This window comes from Danio rerio, chromosome 9, assembly GCF_052040795.2.
Source record: "Danio rerio strain M-AB ecotype USA chromosome 9, GRCz13ab, whole genome shotgun sequence".
Classification (NCBI taxonomy): Eukaryota; Metazoa; Chordata; class Actinopteri; order Cypriniformes; family Danionidae; genus Danio; species Danio rerio.
Window position 1 is genome coordinate 23,274,918 of NC_141029.1, and position 21,742 is coordinate 23,296,659.

The 21,742-nt window shown below is 35.1% G+C and overlaps 2 protein-coding genes and 1 long non-coding RNA gene across 4 annotated transcripts in view; 2 read left to right on the top strand and 1 right to left on the bottom strand.

Moving 5' to 3' along the window:
- The first annotated feature begins 12 nt into the window (after positions 1 to 12).
- Positions 13 to 15,898, top strand: cryl1 (crystallin, lambda 1). Its single transcript, NM_001045341.1, has 8 exons — positions 13 to 119; positions 551 to 658; positions 2,257 to 2,383; positions 5,308 to 5,469; positions 8,218 to 8,412; positions 13,763 to 13,871; positions 15,353 to 15,459; positions 15,538 to 15,898. The coding sequence occupies exons 1-8, from the start codon at positions 79 to 81 to the stop codon at positions 15,634 to 15,636; spliced, it is 948 nt and encodes a 315-aa protein (NP_001038806.1). The 5' UTR covers positions 13 to 78; the 3' UTR covers positions 15,637 to 15,898.
- The window catches only part of LOC137490348 (uncharacterized), a 34,953-nt gene continuing 15,148 nt past the window's right edge, over positions 1,938 to 21,742 (bottom strand). The window contains exons 2-5 of one of the 2 annotated variants that reach the window (XR_015499355.1): positions 15,529 to 15,580; positions 10,948 to 10,981; positions 5,277 to 5,487; positions 1,938 to 2,412 (exon numbers count right to left, since the gene is read on the bottom strand). This is a non-coding gene — a long non-coding RNA (uncharacterized LOC137490348). Of the gene's footprint in view, positions 2,413 to 5,276; positions 5,488 to 10,947; positions 10,982 to 15,528; positions 15,581 to 21,742 lie in introns of those variants that run through there. The other variant, XR_015499354.1, reaches the window with a different exon arrangement.
- On the top strand, positions 17,454 to 21,278 carry gjb8 (gap junction protein beta 8). Its single transcript, NM_212825.2, is given in 2 exon segments — positions 17,454 to 17,562; positions 19,148 to 21,278. A coding segment is annotated over 1 exon segment (804 nt). The 5' UTR covers positions 17,454 to 17,562; positions 19,148 to 19,171; the 3' UTR covers positions 19,976 to 21,278.

Below are 21,742 nucleotides of genomic sequence, written 5' to 3' on the forward strand. Positions count from 1 at the left end.
AGTCTGAGGTCTGCTGATTTGGGGGCTCCTGGGAACCAACCAACCGACTGTGTTTTGACGTTTGTAAACGAGACTGCAATGAGTTCATTAAAAGAAAAAATCATCACTGTTGTCGGAAGGTGAGAGCTAACTTAAATGAGCCTGTCAGACTGTGCAGACGTGATTGTCTAACACAAACAGAAAAGCTGAGCGGTCTTTGAACTCTGCTGTGATGGAGTAATACACCATTCATTAACACCATTTCAGAGTAGTGCATGTGGGAAATAAAAAGTGCAATCATTTATAATCAAATTAAAATGAACATGTGATATTGCGCTTATAATGCACATTTTTGCTAGGTTTATATAGACGTTTATGGTTTTTATATAGTACTTTTCATGCTTTAAACTTTTGACTTCATGTTTGTGTTCATGCACTAAATTTAAGTTTCTGTTTAAGTCATGTTTCTCATTTGAATATGTACAGCTAATGCATTGAGCTTGATGTCTACTTCTATTTAACACTTAGAATGCTATACTTTTTCCCCTCTTTATATGTATGTGGCATAAAGCGGTCTGATTGGCCGCTCCTGGGCTATGGTTTTCCTGAGTGGAGGTTACAAGGTCAAACTCTATGACAACAAACCAGGACAGGCATCAGGGGCTATCGCAGAGATCAGGTCAGTAGTAAAACAGGAAAGAGAATATAACTTCTCTTTCATTCATTCATATTCATGTCGGCTTAGTCCCTTTATTAATCCGGGGCCGCCACAGCGGAATGAACCGCCAACTTATCCAGCACTTTTTAACGCAGCGAATGCCATTCCAGCCGCAACCCATCTCTTGGAAATATAACTACTTACTCTTTATTTTTTAATTACCCTCTCATTCTCAATTTATATTGGCTTATTTAATTTAATATGCTCTCGATTTTTCTCTCTTATTAACATCTTAGAGCAATCTCTTTTAAAGATAGTTTGAAGGCACTATAAATAAACAAATGTCAAGTTAGGGATTGACATATAAATAAATAAATAAATAAATAAATAAATAAATAAATAAATAAATAAAATTAATAAAAATATGACCAAATATAAGTTTTCTTTAAATTCTTTGTTTATATTAGTAGTTCAATAAAACTTCCTAATTCAGCTCCTCTGTCACCAGAGGGAGTTGTAGGGTTTTCTGTCTGCTGCATATGACTTCAGATCTCAACCACGTTGGCTTAAAGATTGCAAACACAATACTAGAACCCCTCCTCTCTCTTTCTCTCTTTATGTATATGTTCTAACACATTTGTGTACACCGCCAATGTACAGACATTCAATGTACAGAAGCATGTTTACAAACCCTTGGAAGATACTGTGTGAATTGAACTCTTCAACATGGTTCATTTTAAATGATGAGAAACAATCATTAAAATGTAACATAAACACAATTGCGATCCCTGGAGTTATGGGTTTCTCTAAAACCAACAATATTGCAGCAAATGAAATTTTTTTTGCTTTAAATGTTATGTGTTTATTTTCAGCATTTCAGTTTATATGAATCTGCTTGTTTTCATTATTTATTGATTAATTTAATTACTTTATGAAATTAAATTCACTTCAGTCATCCTGAGGACAACTTGAAAGTTTGCTGAGGCCTCCTGTTGAGAACCACTAATGTACATGCCCTGAATATAATCCAGTAATAATAGATTAGGCCACACTAAACAATAATTTTCTGTAATGCATACAGAGCTGCTTCATCTAAAGTCTGTGTGAATTGGAAGTTGCTGCAGACTTTTATTACAGTTTAATGATGTCTTTCCAGCTCATAAGTAATATAGAGTAGGAGGCGGGGATTTATTTTTGTGCAGCTAAGGCTTGGAGGGGCGTAGCTAAACGTATTTCACCCAAGCTGTCAAACTGACATCAGAGAAGAACTGCCATTTCAAAACCAAAGCAAATGGTCAGATTTTGATTAAAGAGTACCATCACAGACATTTATTCCTTTCAGTGGATTTATTTACACAGATTAATTGTTTGTTAAGACTAAAAATGTGTGCTAGCAAAATAATTTTCATTTGTGATTGTAAATTTTTATTTCATGCAGACTTTCAGAGCAAATATTGAAGAGTGTAATTTAGTATACACAATAACACAACTGCACCTGCAACAGATTGCTTTTCAATTATAAATCATCTTTGGAACATGATTTACTTGGACAGACCTGTTTTTTGGGAGGATTTGTATGTCATTGAATGTTAAGCTGAAGGTTGGGTTTGTGTGACCAGGAAACAGCTTGAGGAGCTTCAACAAGCCAAAATGCTTAGAGGAAACCTCAGTGCCGCAGAGCAGTTGAGTCGACTCAGCAGTCATGAGGACTTACAGCAGGCCTTAGATGGGGCTTTCTTTGTTCAGGTATGATTTCCTCTAACGTAGAGGAATTCCTGTTGAGCCAAAGAAACAACACAAATAAACAGACAATAAGCATTTGTCTTGTGCTTATTGAGAAAAGACAGAGCAATCCCATGGAAATGTCAACCTGGCCAAATTAAAAAATAGCCAAAATATTAAAATAGCAAAACCGTTTTAATTAATTAATTTATTATTTATTTATATATTTTTTAATAAGCAAGTATTTTTTTAGTACTTTAAAATAGTTTTATCTAAATGATCTAAATTTATCTAAATTAATTTGATTTGCCAAAGTCACACAAGTGACAATTTCATATCTGTCACATCCATAACAAATCCTTTTCCTCATGAACGGAAAAATAGAAAATTAAATGAAATCAATTATGTTTGTTTTATAGTGAGCCGACTTTTATCCTTGTGATTAGCATTGTGTCTTTTAAGGTTGTGGTCTTAAAAAGTCTTAAATTAAAAAAAAAAAATGTAGGCCTTAAAAAGTCTTAAATTCACTGAAATATTGTCTTGTAGGTCTTAAATCAATTTAAACGGGTCTTGATTTTCCTTTGCTTTTGTTAAGCTACCCAGTTGATAGAACAGACATCCAATCACCAACAATCCATCTCAATAAAACTTTTACTTCCTCCCACGGCCGTTAATATCTAGCTGCACCATGTTGGTGTTTCTTAACATCTAATTTTTACGAGATGGGTCATTAGTCCAATGCTCAACCCCCAACCTGCAGGACCAGGACATACACACATATACTACAGACAAATTGTCTTCCCCAATTCACCTATAGCGCTTGTCTTTGGACTGTGGGTGCAAACCTGAGCACCTAGAGGAAACCCACATGGACATGGGGAGAACATGCAAAACCCGCACAGAAACGCCAACTGAACCTGCTGGGGCTCAAACCAACGACCTTCTTGCTGTGAGGCGACAACGCTAACCACTGTGCCACCGTGCTGCCTAATAAAATTTAACTAATAATATAACTGTTGTACACTTAGGTTATTGAAGTTTTTAAAGTTTTTTTAAGTTATGTTGGAAAAAATAGTATGTTTACAACTAGGGTCTGTTTGTTTTGACACATTATTTGGGTAAGAAATTATTAATTTAAAAAAGTCTTTTGATGGCGAAAGTATTTTTTTCTGCTGGGCCATTAAAAAACCCTTAGCGTTTAGCCCTATTTCATCTTTGATGGTCTTAAAAAGTCTTCAATTGGATTTGTTAGAAGCTGTAGTGACCCTGCATCCATAACACATTTTTATTTTTCTTATTTAAAATCTAAAAAATGTTAACTGATTGAAATTTTTCTGATCCCATAACTCTGTGGTGGTAGTTTTAGAAAATATTAACAGATGTCTCAATACAATGTTAACACATATAATTTCTCTAAATTTATGCTTTAAATTTATGAGTTTTTACTGCAAATGTCGCATTCATAACGCTGGAATTGCTCAGCAAGTATTTCATGAGTAGAGAAGAAAGAGTGATCACATGAGCCAAACCATCAGTCCTCATTTAATTGTTTAGTCACTGTGCAAGCCGCATTAAACCAGAAGCGTGGCTGTAGATTTTCTTCTGAAATTGCTAGAGCATTGCATGTCTCACTCACTTTTGTTAATGTGATTAAGTGTTGGAATTTGCATCCCAGTTTAATTATTAAGTGTGCTCTGAAAGATCTCTTTGCCATAGACTATTTTGAGGGGTGTAAACAAAAACAATGGTCCCAATGTCTTTCCTGTTTTACATTTTTAATTTCTATAGCATCCGAGAATACAAAAAGGGACACGTATTGATAAATAATGTTATAATTGCTATTTTAATATTAAGTTATTATTAAATTGCCTCTTGTTTCAGTTATGAAATAGTTTGATAACAAGCAGGAAATGTTCTTGGGTCAATGACATCAGCACATTGAAATGGTCTATAGATAAAAGCTGTGCAAGTGTTTGTATCTATTCATGTTGGGGAACTACATTTATTGATTTACACTACACATAATTACCATCTGCCTGCTTTCTGTCATGCTCCATTTTTAAAAGTTAAGAAAATAATGTCATCCTTGACATTTTAATCTGAAAATATGCATGACAGAGTCTCTTTTTAGTCTGTTGGTTATGTTCTGTTCCATCTAGTAATTTTCTTATTTTAGATCTCTCTGTTAATATGAAAAGAACAATAGACGGTGCAGTTGTGACCCGCTCTTTGATTTTATTTCCAAATCACACACTTTTCTTTTCCAGTTTTTCACAGACATTTGGGATCTATTTTCAATACCTCTAATGCCTATAAGCAGCGTTTACCATAATATTTCCTTCTAACACAGGAAATAAAAAAATGACAATTGAAAGCTGTCAAAAATGAGGAAAGGCGCTTCAATGTATTCAATAGCATCAAAGGTAATTCAGGAAAACAAGTTATGCAACATACATGTGTTTCATATAACAAACTAACATATTACAGATTGTAATATTAAGCATTCATTACATTACTGCTGAGCCTTAGGTGTTATTCATGAAGAGTTTCATAACTGGACCTTAAATAAAATTACTGATTTGTCTGTGACCATTTTTTTTCAAGTTGTAATAGATGTATGATGCATAATCCAGTGGATTCATATGTGCAAGTAATTATTCTTGTTTGTTTCATCAGTAGTGAGATATTATAGTTCATGTTATTATTTGGGTCATATTTTTTGTGTTATTTATAGTGTCAGGGTAAATGGTGTCACATTTATTATTTCTATACTTAAATTTTCATCCTGTTTCTTTCTCTGTGCTTTTTAAGGTAAAAAAATGTTGATACAGCTTTTGTAATGTTACAGTATATTTTGGATGGTAGCCTTTCCTATATTTTGGACCACCTGTTCTTGAGAACCATGACTGTTCTTGACCTTTTTTTTTTGTTTTGTTTTTGGTCACCAGGAGAGTGTATTTGAAGATCTGGAAGCAAAGCAGAGCGTCTTTCATGCGGTGGAGGAGCTTGTCTCAGAAAGCGTGATCCTCAGCAGCTCCACATCCTGCCTGATGCCAAGCAATGTGTTCTCTCAAGTCCAGAACCGAACCCGCTGCATCGTATCCCATCCGGTTAGTTATGATTACAGTCTGTAAGAGATTATTTTGTATTAGTTTAGGTATTATATTACACATAAACTATGGGGTTACGCAAATTTGAGGCCACAATGAAAATGCATTACTTAAAAAAGTAGAGACATACTGAAAACAAGAATAGTTCACCCCAAAAATGAACATTTTCCTCAGCTTATCCAAGATGTAGGAGACCTTTTTTTTCTTAGATAGAACATTAGAAAAGATTTTTAACTGAAACTGAATGTAACTGGTAATTTAGGAGCTTATAAAAACACACGTCAAAAGGTGAAACAAAATGAGCAGTATATATATATATGTGTGTGTGTGTGTGTGTGTGTGTGTGTGTATATATATATATATATATATATATATATATATATATATATATATATACACACAGTTGAAGTCAGAATTATTAGCCCCCCTGTTTATTTTTTTTAACCGCGAGAAGATTTTTTTTCAATACATTTCTAAACATAATAGTTTTAATAGCTAATTTCTAATAAATCATATATTTTATTTTTGCCATGATGACAGTACATAATATTTGACTAGATATTTTCAGGACACTTCTACAACTAAAAAGTGACATTTAAAGGCTTAACTAGGTTAATTAGGCAGATTAGAGGAATTAGGCAAGTTATTGTATAATGATGATGTTTTGTTCTGTAAAATATCGAAAAAAAAATTATAGCTTAGAGGCTAATAATTTTGACCTTAAAATGTTTTTTTATTTATTAAAAACTGCTTTTATTCTAGCCAAAATAAAACAAATAAGACTTTTTCCAGAAGAAAGAAATATTATCACACATACTGTGAAAATTTCCTTGCTCTTTTAAACATCATTTGGGAAATATTTGAAAAGAAAAAAACTATTCAAAGGGGGGCTAATAATTCTGACTTCATCTGTATATAAAATGTAAAAAAAAAAAAAAGTGTGAAGTTTGGCTGCAGAAATGTGCAACACATATTTGTCAACTTGCGGGATATTAACACATGCAGCCACACGTGTCTACAGACATATTTTGCAAAAGAAGTAAAATGAAATAAGGATATTGCTGGTCACTGTTTGACACAGATGAGTTGAAGCCAAGCCAGCGCTGATGCTGACTGCCTGTTCTGGATCCACATCATAAACACTTTTATTTATTTGCACAATTGGAGAAAGAAGCCTCAAAACAAAACTTTCTGAAATGTGCGCTGCTTTGTAAACAAGTTGGAGTGTCTGGGTTTTCACTCTATTAACCAATAAACCAACCTTTTAGCCATTTGGAAAATTACAGTTATCAATAGTCCTAATAAAATATCAGTTTTTAAAATATGTATGAATCAAACAAATCCAAAGATTGTTTTGATTTTTGCATAGTGATCACTCCAAACAGAGGCTTTCATTTTATAGCTTATAAAACACGCATACAAAATAATGCAATATCAAATGTAAAAATAAAATTGTAATATGCTATAGTAGCCTTTACTTTACAAAAAATCAGCATATGAGCCTTGTCATCTTCTTTCATCACACACAGCGCGGACAAATCGCGACTGAGACAAAGGAAATGAAAGCACCCAAGTTCTAAAGTAAAATCCAGTGCTCAAGAAGACATAGTCTTTAAAATAATGACTTCTATTAAAATGTTGACAGAGGTTTGTTAAATGCATATTTTCTGTGGAGTGATTGATTTGAGGTAAACTGCTATTTTTATTCAACAAAAGAAAAAAAACATGACTGGAAAAAACAGCCTATATGGTGTTAAAAATGATTCAGTCAGTGTTTTTTACAACTGCATTTAAGTGAAAAATATCTAGGACAGGACTATTTATTTAATTATTTTTTATGCTGTTGGAAACACTGCAGGTGCGTAAAGATGTTCTGCTGTTATGTTCGGTATGCTGCTGCTCACATGTTAAAATAAATCAGTATTTTAAAATGCAATATTTAATGTGTCAGACAAAAAAATAGACACGTCAATTCATTTTTTATAATTTATAGTTTAATATTAATTTGACCGGTTAACAATTAATATTCGGTTAATGAGCATCGGTTGGCAAAATTAACCAAAAGGAGCATTCCTACAATGGTCTGATGAAGTTAATCAGTTGTTCATTTTTTTACAAGATTATAAATTAATGGCTACAGTTTAAATCATATTGATGGTTGCCTCAATTGCAATATAGTCATAATTATCAAACTTTCGCTCTGCATTTTGGACTATATTTACATAGCCATGTTAGCTTGCGAACGGTAAAACAAGGTTGAAAAACTGGATATATGAAGGAGAAAATGTGAAACACATGACGTTGGGAGGGGAAACAGTATATAGAGTGACACTTCAGATTGCTCTGGGGTTTGCTCTGGACTTTTACGGCTTGAGTGTGGTTAATTAATGGACACCACAAGACGTGTCATGTTTTTCTTGTCAGTCGTATGATGAAGAATGCAGCTAATTGTCAGGCCCAGAGAGGTTTTACTGGACTTTGTTTCATTCCATACCTAATGGAAATTCCAGTTTATTTATATGACAGAAAGGACTTGCTGGCTTTGGTGTCCTTCGGAGAGGTTTGAGGCAAACTATTCACCTTCACCAGCAATTAGTGAATGTTTAATCCCAAATACCGAACATATGCAGTCAGGCATTTAATCACAGAGACCTTCATTGTGGGTAAGAAATCCAATACAATCTGGAGGTCTGATAAACACACAAGGATAGATAAAGTGGTGTCATTTCCTGTTTTTTTATGTGACAGGTAAACCCGCCCTACTATGTGCGTCTGGTGGAGTTGGTGCCACACCCCGAAACGCTGCCCGCTGTGATGGAGGTTGCTTACTCACTGATGACAGATGTGGGACAGGCACCTGTGCGTCTTAGGAAGGAGATAGATGGTTTTGCTTTAAACCGGGTTCAATATGCCATCATTGCTGAGTCCTGGAGGCTGGTTCAGGTTAGTCAAGTCACAGAATAAAGTCAGATAGCACTTACAGTCATGGTTAGTCAAGTCTTAGATCATATACATAATTATAGATAATAGTATACTAAACTATTTATTATACTCTATATTAAAGCTAACTTTCAGATCATTTTGGGGTGATTTGACAAAGCATTTAGAAAGGATGCATTAGATTGATCGGAAGCTATACTAAAAACTATACTGCACACACAGACACACAGACGCACACACAGACGCACACACAGACTCACTCACTCACTGGCCACTTTATTAGGTATACCTGTCCAACTACTCGTTAATGCAAATTTCTAAAAAGCCAATCACATGGGAGCAACACAATGCATTTAGGCATGTAGAAATGGTTAAGACGATCTGCTGCATTCTAACTGAGCATCAGAATGGGGAAGAAAGGGGATTTACGTGACTTTGAGCGTTGAATAGTTGTTGGTGCCAGAGTATTTCAGAAACTGCTGATCTGCTGGGATTTTACACACAACCATCTCTAGGGTTTACAGCGAATGGGCCAAAAAGAGAAGATATGCACTGAGCAGCAGTTCTATGGGCGCAAATGCTTTGTTGATGTCCAAGGAGAATGGCCAGACTGGTACGAGCTGATTGAAAGACAACAAAAGTCAAATAACCACTCATTAGAACCGGGAAGAGCATCTCTGAAAGTAACCTTTAGGTGGACAAATGTTGGAAAAAATGTTGCCTGGTCTAATGAGTCTTGGTTTCTGCTGCAACATTCGGTTGGTAGGGTCAGAATTTGGCATCAACAACATGAAAGCATGGATCCATCTTGCATTGTATCAATGGTTTAGGCTGGTGGTAGTGGTGCAATGGTGTGGGGGATTATTTCTTGGCACACTTTGGGCCCATTTGCACCAATTGAGTATCGTGTCAATGCCACAGGCTACCTAAGTATTGTTGCTGGAAAGGGAGGTTCACATCATGGATATGCAGCCGACAAATCTGTGGCAACTGTGTGATGCTATCAAGTCAAGAAAGAACTAAAATTTCTGAGGAATATTTCCAGTACCTTGTTGAGTCTATTTCAAAAAGGATTAAGGCAGATCTGAAAGTTCTAAAATTTATATATAATTTTAAAACAAAATTATTATTTCAAATAAATGGTCTTTTCAGACATTTTCAGGTCTTTTCTGTTAATCCTGTAAAGTTTTCAATGAGAGACTTTTTTTGCTGTCATTTTATAAAAAAAAAAATGAGACACTTAAAGCTGGCGTTGTTTTGATCTGGTTAAGGGTGAAATTATGTTGTAAAGACTCGTTGTTCATGGTAAAATCAGTGTAACAAATAGCTTCTCATGGTTATTTGCTTTAATAATATATTTTTTAACTTTCTACTCTACAGCAGACCATTTCCTCATATGTGACGAAAAATATATGGCTGAAACATCCCATTAATCTATTAATAGACAGAAATGAAAGGAAAATTTAAAGGAAACAAAGAATGAAAAGAGGCTATTGTATTTGTTAAAACCCAAACATAACTACGTCCATATCTGTATCACTGTTTACAAATGAGGAAAAAACAAAATCAAACGGTCTCTTTTCTTAGTTTCTCTTGAGAAACTTTCAGAATAGCCAGCTTATCTTTCCTCTCACTGGTGGTTTTTGTCCTGGTTGTACAGTACATCTGTGTATCGAATGAACATGGGGAAAGTTAGGTGATCTGCTTTAAAAACAAGCTCTCTCAGCTCTGCCCACAAGCAAAAAAACAAGACACAAGTCAAAAGTCAAGAAAGCACTTACACACACACACACACACACACACACAATAGACACCTTACTTTGAACTTCGAGAGTCACGCACTGACTTTTTTCAATGTTAATCTGAGTAATTGACATTTAAAAACAAAACTGAAATTGTTTGCACTCTCAGGGGTGTATTATAGAGACATCGTCACAAAACTGTGAGAAGATGATTCACTGCGACTCTGAATGATGTTCAGTAGTCAGGTGTGTCAGTGTGCCTGGGTTAGGTGAAGAACACTGCGTGCAGCAGAGGTGTGGTAACATGTTGTTTTGAAATGGTTTGATTGTGTTCCAATCAAAGAGAAGAAGTCAACTCTTTAAGAACCTTTCATTGTAGTTGTAGCCAGTCATACATATTGTAGTGAACTCCGTGTTACCTACTTAGTCGAAATGATAGTTTTAACTAAGCATCCACAACAGCATGGATAACCAGATATGACACACATCACTTGTGAGAATTTACTGGATATTTATAAACAAACAAACAAAAAAGGAGGCAATATAAGGTCTGATACTGAGATTCTGTCATGGCAACATTTGGCATATTCATAAATTCCAACTTTGAATAATGGTATGCTTGATGTATTATACACCTGTTAGTAATGAGTGCAGCAGAAATGACCAAAGATGATTGCCCTGTTGACCTTTGATAAGGACTCTCATCATACATAAATAATACTGATTGAACAAAAGCTTTTATGGGCAACATAATATCGCTTCTATTGATCTGATCATCAGATCATGATTTACTCACCCTCATGTTGTTTAAGAGCTGCATTTTCCTTTATCTGTGGAAGACAAAAGATATTTAGTGGAATGTTCACACTACAATGAAGAATGGTGAGTAAATGACAGCATTTTTAAAATAAAGTATTGTATGTTACCGCTGAATGATAAGACCTTTATTTTAATCAGATTTTTGATCAGATGTTCCAAAAATATGACTGATATTTTATATAAATATGTGATATGATAAAAGTCATTTATAAATGTTTTCATGTTACTAAAATCAGGTTTCCAGTCAAATCAGGTAATATATATTTTTAAGTCATTCATTCATTCAAATTTTTTTTCGGCTTAGTCCCTTTATTAATCTGGGGTCGTCCAGCATATGTTTTACGCAGCGAAAGCCCTTCCAGCTGCAACCCATCATTGGGAATAATTTTTATTTTTTGTTATACAAAGTTTAACTTCATATATTACGTTTTTGATTGATTTAAGTTCAGATAACTAGAAAAGTTAAATAGATTCAACTAAAAGAATTAATGTTAAAGTGTTTTAATGTTCTTTACGGTGTATATTCAGTGTTATGAAATGAAGGAAATCTTCTTGAGTGGTTTTACAGTTAGGGAAGGAGTGTTTGTTAATCCATTAGATTTTACAATAGGCAAATATTCTTCCTTGAAACAATTTTCTTTATTCTTCATGTCTTGTCAGTTGTGTTTTTGTGTATTCGTTGAAGAGATTTTTAGTAGGACTTTTCTAAAACAGCTGTATACATGTTCAAGTCTATCATGTGTTCTACCATATTTGTTTTTTTCCCTTCATTTTTTTCATTTTTTTATCAGTAAATACTTTTTTTAAAGAATTTCAAAAGAATTTTTTTCTTCGAGCTGCTTGGTTGTGTGTGACCAAGCCTTAAAAGAAGTCATGCTGATAAACCAGTTAAACCAGCATGCAAACATGTTACCTTTTTGTTTGCTACAATTTAATAAAAACAATTACATGAGCTGATCTTATCTAATTATTATTCAAAGACTTTCACTAGTGCTGTAGTGTCTCCTACTCAAGATAGAATCTTTTGTTAATTTAAAAGTCTTATTAAAGCAATTAGCACTGATTCACAATGAACACTGTCAAGATTTCACTACACCTCATTTGTTAAAGATTTTCAAAACCCCACTGAAGATTTATTCATTCTTAAGCCTTTTTTGTGAGTCTTCTCTTATCTGATTGGTCGGTTATTTGTGATGAGAGCACATTGGAAAGCACCCATTTTTGTATTTCCTCTCTGAAAGCATTTCCAATCCTCATTGACTTCACACCAGTTTTTTTTTTTTCATTTACTGATAAAAAATACAGAGTTTAGTCAAGTATCATAAATTCTCTCATCAGCAAATTGCACTGATGCACTGTAAGTGAAGTAATAAAGAGAGTTTTTGTGAATATGCATAAGTCACTCCATCTAGAATTAATTTTAATAAATGCTGCTTATATTATGTCAGCATTCTCAGCTAGATGAACTAAAGTGTTCAAGCCAGGCAGGTGAAATTAGATGTTGTTCTTTGGGCAACTAGTTAAGGCCGCAAACTGGTATTATGCACATTTGTTGCACAATTGACACCTGATTTGCCAGAAAGTTGTTTTGAGTGTTCACAGTCTGTTCTTATACTATTTACTATTCGTTTTTTAGGAGACAGTGAGGCTTTTTTGGTGCAGTTTGATGTTTAAAACGTGTTAATACGTGATGTTTAAAAGCCACAAGAGCAGCTGCAATACACACTGCATGAAATTTATACTAAAAAAAAGCATAAATAAATCTCACTCCCTCTGCATACTGAAATTATGCCCACATCATCCTTTATCCTACATGAGAAGACAATGGGGAATCAGAGTGTCTATTCTGTGTTTATTATATTTGACTTAATAATAACGTTTTACCATGTTGAAAAATAAGATAGAATTCACATGGGCCCTGTTATATAACTGTAACTTAAAAGTGAAAAATTGTTCAACTTTTTTTTTTACTACCTGACAATCCAGTTTGATCTGATGTTTGTAATACCGCTCAGCCTTCCACAAAGTCTCACTTACTGAAGACTCGTTCTTGTATTTATGGAAGAAGAGGTGACATTTTGCTGCTTTTTATTAAATGATGAGGAACATTTAAAGTTTGGATGTTGCAGATTTGCAGCTCAAATCCACCCATGCTTCCTCTCACAGGTCAGGCAGCCCTTTGAGAGAGAGCCAGCTCTGGAAAGTAGAGCAGCTGGGAAAGCTAATGGCAGCCCCTGGTGATTACCGTAGAGGAAAGGCCTCTTTTCACGGTTTCCCCAGCCAGTCCGCCGCCTGGCGACGCTAGGATAACAGCCTCGTTGTTGCATGCAGGAAATGAACAAAGACAACCCTGTCCCCCTCCTAAACCCGTCCCCCTCTGCCCGTTCTGTATCCAAGCTTTGATTTCAGCACAGTCGGGCAACAGGTATCTGTAGCCACAGGTAATCCGAGTGCAAAGTGGGCCCAAAGCCTGGCACAACCAAGCTTGCTTTCCCCCTGCCAAACCATCCCATTATTAAGAGGACACTGAGTTAAATGATAAGAGAAATCCAATACAGTGGGAGCGGCTTTAGTGCTCTTCTGATGGGACCAAACAAGGGGGGGCAACCTCCGTTTTCCTCTCAATCAGGTGGACCAAACCTTGTTGGCTGGACAAACTACTAAGCAGGAAGCTGTAATTTTAGGATTAGAAGATCGGAACATCAGTAAAGCACTTTTAGAAGCATTGTCTTTCATCCAAGCGCATAATACAACGTGAGCTGCCAAATGAACTTTTCTTTCTTCTCATCCAGGACGGAGTGATCTCAGTGAAGGACATCGATCTGGTGATGTCTGAGGGCCTGGGCATGCGCTACGCCTTCATAGGTCCCATTGAAACCATGCATCTCAACGCACCAGAAGGCAAGCTACCCATTAACCCTTGCTTTAAAACATGGCATACTAAAACGTTCTTTTAAATTAAGCACAGAGAAGTTCTTGTTTTCAGCAGGCATGGAGGAAGAAATTGGTTTGGTGCTTGGGACCACAAAAAGGGAGTCCGTGAAAACATGTTAACCTTTTGATTACCATCCACCTCACATGACCTTAAATGTGTTTGTGTGTTTAGAAAGTCCATAAAAGAAACTGAAATGAGCACAGACGTGTGTAAATGTGCATGTGTTTTGAAAAGATCTCATGTTAGCGGTGAAAATCATAAGGCAGTGTGAAATCTGTAGGATGACCCTGCTCCCCTCATGAAATGTGCTTTGCCATGTGACAGTAGTTCTAACGTGGGACGGTGACAGATGAATTATTATTCTCAGGCCTGGCTCCTCGTACTGCGAGTGGGGCATTACAGTAGTCTCACACTAGTGATAAAGCCCCCTGTATGCACTGAGTTCCGCCCTCGTTCCTTCTTTCCACCACTGTATAATGACACAGGTTCTTGGAAACAGTAAGCAAAGAACTGTGGCTGAACTTTCACTGGTGCACGTCTTATCTACCGAGAGCCCTTCTAAAAGCACTCATGCCCTTCAGAAGAGGAGCTACTCGATTCATGCTTGAGAAATGTGCTCGAAAACAAAACAAAACAACTTTTATCTGCTGAGTCACTTTAGACACACGTTTCCAATGATTATACTGTGAATTTTTGTGTTATTTAGATTGACAATGCAGTGTTTCACTTGCAAAATCTAAATTTTGAAACTTGATTATTTAAAAAAAATGGCTAAATGTTATTAGCGATGAATTGAACTGCATCCAGAAAATGATTACTTGAGATCACGTTTGTGCACACACACAACATAAAACATACTGTACGTGATATACTCAGTGAAGATGTTTTCATCTGTCATTATAAGTACAAAGAAGTTTGAAATATCTTTGCAGTGACATCCCGTTACAATTTAGAAATGTAAATATACAAAATAAAAACAAACAAAGGCATTGATGAGAAAGCAGCAGTTGCACCGGCATCATATTGATAATGTAGTCAAATTACTGTTATAATAGTTTGTTGTAAAGTATATTTGAGACTATAGACTATGAAGGTGACTATGTGGGATTATTTGAATGAATCCCCTTTCTGTGAGACGCACATTAATGACTATATATTGACAAACATCCAAAGTCCTTTACATAAAGTCAGACAACTTATAGGAAGTGGAGGAAGGTCTCACTTTTGTAAGTAAAATGTGTACAAACTAGCAATAGAAATGCATTAAAACACAAACATTCTAACCTATAGCCATTTATAATTAATAAAGATATATAATAATTTCTGTATTATGTTTTCAAAGTCTGGATTCTTTTATCTTATCTTATCTTTTTCATTTTGTTACTCTATTGTAAAAAAATAAAAAATTAAATCATTTTTTAATTTTAACTGTGTTCTGTCTGTACAGGTATGAAAGATTATCTTCAGCGCTACAGTGAGGGCATGAAGAGGGTTCTTAATACTTTTGGGCCTGTTCCAGATTTTTCTGGAGAGCCCGCAGCTAGAGTTATAAAAGTATGTTACAATAGTTTATTTTAGTAATATTAGTCATAATAATAAGTAATAATAGTCATATTTTCTCACCTTTTTCAGGAGATCTGTGAACTGATTCCTGGCAAGCAGGAGCATCTATCAGCTAGGAGAGAGAGAAGAGATCAGCTGCTGATGGGACTAGCTAAACTCAAGGAATGAGGCTAGTCAATAAAATGAAAAGGCTTTGAAATCATGGTTTGAGCCCTTGTTGTTCTTGGTTGAATATTTCAGTTTCAGTGTCTGATACAGAAAATAACTGAAGCAAAAGCTAACTTTACAAATTTCCTCAGAACGTTGCTTTAGCTATGAAATTTACCATTGCATTAACAGTATTTTTAAAAGGCTTACATTTGGGATTATTACTTGTTTCATTGAAATAGCTGAAGCAACATCTATCTTATGGTGATGTGAAATTTACAAATAAAGGGAAAATGAAACCATTTCAAGGAAGTCTTTAATTTGCATATTGAACCAAGTGTTAGACACAAAAAACTACATTCCTCGGTAATGACTATCAAATCACTTTTATTGTCACATCACTGACTATGACTTCGAGGGAATTTTTGTGTCTGTGAGAATTACGTCAGTTCACACAATTGTAGTAGAGTAGATGTAGGGCTGATTTTTCTAGAAAAAACACACAAGTCTCTCGATTGAATGTTCATGAACTTCCTCTGTATTTACTGCACTGGCCGGGCTAATTGTAACAGACACGGGTGTAAGTTGTATCATTTGCTGGAAAAGTTAGATTACACACAGTTTAAGTTTAATTTAAATACTGTTAATTCTACATAGCAAGCTGTGTGTTCATTTATTTATCTATTAAAACAAGAGTGGTTTATTTATTTATCTTTTGTATTATAGTGCTAGAGTATAATAAATAATTACCATAAAAAACAGTGATACCATTGCTTATTCACAAAAAAGTGGTACTTGAGGCTCGCTAAAATCTAACAATTTAACACAACACAACATTTTGTTTTATTGGTGTACACCTTGTTCAGGTAAATTGTAACACCCCAGCAAGCATTTTTTTTTATTATTAAAAGATGTCTAATAGACGTCTAAACATAGTCCTCTTGGCTAAAACAAGGCTAAATTTGGGGTGTCAGTGAAAATCTAAAAAACATCTAAGAATAGGCCAAAACTAGACTGGTTATCTCATAAACAGAACAGACTACACATATAAAGTCAGTATTTGACAACTATAGTTTTGAGCTATTCCTAAAAGTCTATTAGATTAAAAGTCCACTGAGAGCCCAGGTTTAGCCTTGTTTTAGCCAAGCTGTCTACATTTAGATGTCTATTAGACGTCAAATAAATACAAAATTGTTTACTGGGACCATGTTACAACTAACCCTGCTTGCTGTATCGTGTTTTCTTGAGGACTGGCACGCACACACAAACACGCACATTGTAAGAGCAAATCCAAGCAAACATAAATTAGTTCAGTCTTTTTAATTTAAGTCTTAGTTTTAGCCTGTCTAACGTTATGGTTTTAGATTGACTTAAGAGTAAAACATTATGAAGTTGAAAACGGACGTTTTAAAGACTTCTTATGAAAATTGAAAGTGCTTTTGGAGTAGCCTATTTCTAGTATTTTGACCATTTAATCACAGTTGAACTCTTGTGGTAACAATGTAGCCAAGTTGTTTGTTGTAAAAACCACGGTTAATTTTCATCGAAGGTTACCAGAAGGCAGTGGTTTAAAAGCACATTTCCTAGTTTATCTATTTAAAGTTAAAATATGTTTACGTTTCTTAACAAGACACGGAACGCAATACCACATGTAGATGCGAGCTGCTGAAGCTGCTCAGTGTTTTAATCTGCTGAGCGGCGCGTTCCGGAGATTTGACGCTCTCGGGTATGCCATACTCGGGCTCAAGAAACATCCAATGAATGTCGAGGCTCCTCCCGCCGTCAGGTGCACCTCTCCCCTAGAAAATAAGTGCTCACTGTCTTCAGTCAATCACTTCATCTCACTCTGAAGACCTCAGAGGCACCACACAAGTGATTTGCTCAACTTAGCTCACACTGTCGGATATATGTCATGGATTTGATCTGAATCATCGTGTAGCCTAACAGGTAAACAGAAGTCTTATTGTAAAACTATCAGAACTGATATTCGATGAGGTAATAGGGGCGCGTTAAACTCGAGAAAAAATGCTAAAAAGTAAAAAAAAAAGTTACAAGCTAAAAGAAAAAAAAAAACATATCAAAGTTACTTAATGTGAGAAAACAGCATTTGCACTACCGGTCAAAAGTTTGTGGTCAGGTTTTTCCCTTATGTTTTTAAAAAGAAAAATATTGTGTTCATCAAGGCAACATTCATTAAATGTAAAATAAATAAATAAATTGTTAAATATTTATTAAAATTTCCAAAAACTGTTTTCTTATAGTATGTAGTTTCAAATAAAATTGTTACTCCAGTCATTATTGCTCTTATTACCATTACACTAATAATAAGAAGAATAACAACAGTTTTTAATTTTAGAGTGATTTGTGAAGGATCATGTGACTCTGAAGACTGGAGTAATGAAGCTGAAAAGTCTTCTTTAAAATCACTGAAATAAATTATTCAATTAAATGATAAACTACTTTTGAACTACTACTTTTTAGTTATTTTATAGTGCGATAACAATTCATAATTTGTGCTTTATTTATGATGAAATAAATGCAGCCTTGGTGAGTAGGAGAAGCTTATTTTAAAATCCTTAAAAATCCTACTAACCCCAAACTTTTGACCGGTAGTGTTTATTATAGAGCATCATGTTTGGCTAATATTAAATGTTAAATAAGATTATGGTAACAAAGTGTACTTATTTCAAGATGTTGAATGTTTTTGAAAACATTAAATTTTAGTTAATATTGCATCACAAAAATGTATGGCTAAACCTTTACAGATTTTTGTCATTTTAAGTTTTCATTTAAACACAAGTTTCCGCAAAGGTTGTTGATACATTTAAAAATTTAAATAACTAAGTAGCACGTACACACCTCCAATAATAATAATAAAAAACCTTTTGCATGTTTGTTTTGAAATTATTTTAGTGTCACCAAGTAATTAATTAGTTTTTAATAGTGTTATTTATTATTCTTGGTTTTCAGTTGTCATTTGAAGTTTTTCTTTTTTTTCTTAAGAAAATATATTAAATAAGTTAAAAACATTGCTTTAATGATCAATTCAGATTGTTTAAACTAAATATTTTGTGCCAATTACCTGAAACAATAGTTATAATTGCATCTAAATATTTAAAAATATCATTATATTAAAATTTATATTATTATTACTACTTTATTTAATTACTGTTATAATTGTTTTATTAATATACATATTTAATATACAGAATTTAATTCACAAAAAATATTTAGATATATGGTTAACTATAACAACCCTGGTTTGTTTCTGTTTAAAGCAATCTAGTACAATTACAGTGGAATTTGTGTTTCTGTGTCTAATTTACCACAAAAGTTTGCCTTAACTAAAATTGGTCGTAGTGTATGAGGCATCCGCTGCATAAAAGATATTCTGGAATACTTGGTGGTTCATTCCGCTGAGGCAACCCCTGATAAATAAGGGACTAAGCTGAAGGAAAATGAATGAATGAATGAAGTTTGCCTGTTTGCTGCGTTGGTGCTGTATCAATTTCCTCTCTTTCTTTTCAAACAGGAGCTGAGAGCACCAGTAGACAGGATGAGTTGGGGAGCACTTTATGCTCAGCTGGGAGGAGTGAATAAACACTCCACCAGCTTGGGGAAGATCTGGCTGTCTGTCCTCTTCATCTTCCGCATTTGCATCCTGGTCATAGCAGCAGAGACGGTCTGGGGAGACGAACAGTCAGACTTCACCTGCAACACACAACAGCCTGGTTGCAAAAACGTCTGCTATGACCACTTCTTTCCAGTCTCGCACATACGTTTCTGGTGTCTGCAGCTCATCTTTGTGTCCACACCGGCTTTACTGGTAGCTATGCATGTGGCATATCGCAAGCGCAACATGAAAAAGAAAAGCATTTTAGCCAAGCGTGGAGGTAATGGTAAAGGAGATGACCTGGAGAGCTTGAAGAACCGGCGTCTACCCATCACTGGGCCACTGTGGTGGACCTACACATCCAGCCTGTTCTTCAGACTTCTTTTCGAGGCCGGATTCATGTATGCTCTCTATTACGTCTATGATGGCTTTCAGATGGCACGCCTTGTGAAGTGTGAGCAATGGCCTTGTCCCAATAAAGTTGACTGTTTCATCTCAAGGCCGACAGAGAAGACGGTCTTCACCATCTTTATGGTGGGATCTTCTGCTATTTGCATTGTGCTCAATGTGGCTGAACTGGCCTATCTGATTGTCAAAGCATTGCTCAGGTGCTCAGCCAGAGCCAAAGGGAGGTGCTCATTTGTACACCAAGAGAAAATGTCCACAGAAAAGGCGCACCTACAGAATGAAAAAAACGCAAGGTTGCTGTCATCGGCTTCGGACTCATCGAGCAATAAGACTGTTTAAGATGATCTTCAACTCCGCCATCATGGGAGATGATAACAGTAGATTTAACAGTATGTGCTTTGTAGCTCTTTTTGACAAGTAGCCCTGAGAACACATCAAAAGACACACACTTGAAAGCAGGTTTCAGCATGGCTCTTTCCGAAGCTGAAATTCCTTCCCCTAGCCGAAAGATGATTCAGAGTTATAACACTGCATGGTCAATGAAGAAGATCTGAGGGTTGTTAAGATATATTTGTAATTTTTTTACTTGCTAACTGATTACAGTACTTAGGAGTGTCCAACTTTGGTCCTGGAGGGCCGGTGTCCTGGAGAGTTTAGCTCCAACCCTAATCAAACACACCTGAACCAGCTAATTAAGCTCTTACTAGATATACTAGAAAATCTCTGGCAGGTGTGTTGAAGCAAGTTGGAGCTAAACTATGCAGGACACCGGCCGTCCAGAACCGAGTTTGCACACCCCTGGGCATTAGAAAAGCGAAAGAGTGACTCCTAGTGGTCAAACAACACACACGTTCAAAGGCCGCCTTTGCACAGAATTTGTGTCCTGTTTTTGAAGGATCGTTTTTATGTTGTACAGAAATGCATCTCTATATTTGGACACTTTGCTATGTTTACTTAATTTTTAAATGCATTTTAGTCTTTCAGTTTCCTACCAACAATTTTAGCCTGGAAATGTTTTTTGTTTGTGTTATTTGCTTTTGGGTTTTTAATATTCTTTTGGTAAACGATTCAAATGTTTCACAACTCACAAGGTCAATCTTACATTCAACCCTACCTGGGATTTCATAGCAGCTTAAAGCAATGTGCCTTGTTACATGAATCTGCAGTATTTAATGAGCAATAATAGATATTTCAAACAAAGTTTTAGCCTTATAGTCAATCATTAAAGCAAGCCATTAAGTATTTCTATTTGGACTACTTGGATGATGCTTGCTGAAGAGTAAGCACTACATGACATATCCCAAAAGAGTAGTGGCTCTGGAGTATGTTATTGTAATACAGTCTTATTTATTAACCGTTAGAGTTGCAAACAGGCTGCAATCGCGTGAGAATGTTTACTTTTTTACTAGTCGCGCTTCTCTTTGACATCTAGTCAGGATACCTGTTGACAGATGAGAGCGCATTCAGTGACAGAAGTTGGGAATGATGCGTACCTAAATGTCCACATGGTATTGGTTGAATCTTGTTTCCCAAAGCAAGCTGTGATCTTTTTTTATTGTCAACTGATTGCCAGCGTAATACATGTTCTTTGCGATTTTGGCTAACAGCTAATATTTTATATGAAGGTCTTAATAAAAAATCTCTAAAAACTTGCTGTTTGTCAGTATTATGATTGCCACTGGTGGATTCCCTCAGGAAAACCAAAGGAGGGCGGTGTATTTCCATACTATTTTAGGCAAGGCCTGCTGCATGACTAGTTTTCCACGCAACACTAATATATATATATATATATATATATATATATATATATATATATATATATATATATATATATATATATATATATATATATATTAAAATCATTTTCTTTTTGCCAATTTACCACCAAAACGAGTTTATATTAATTTACTTACCCTTCTGTAACAGTTATAAATACTGTGAAGACAGCTATATTTAAGATGTTAAAATTAAGTAACTAATTTTTGAACACAAAATGGTTCGTGTTTAGATTTTATTTTAAGTTCGAAAGCAAACAACAATGGTGAGTTGCTTAATTAAAATGATGAATTAATTGCTACCAAATAATAATACATTAAAATAATTTTA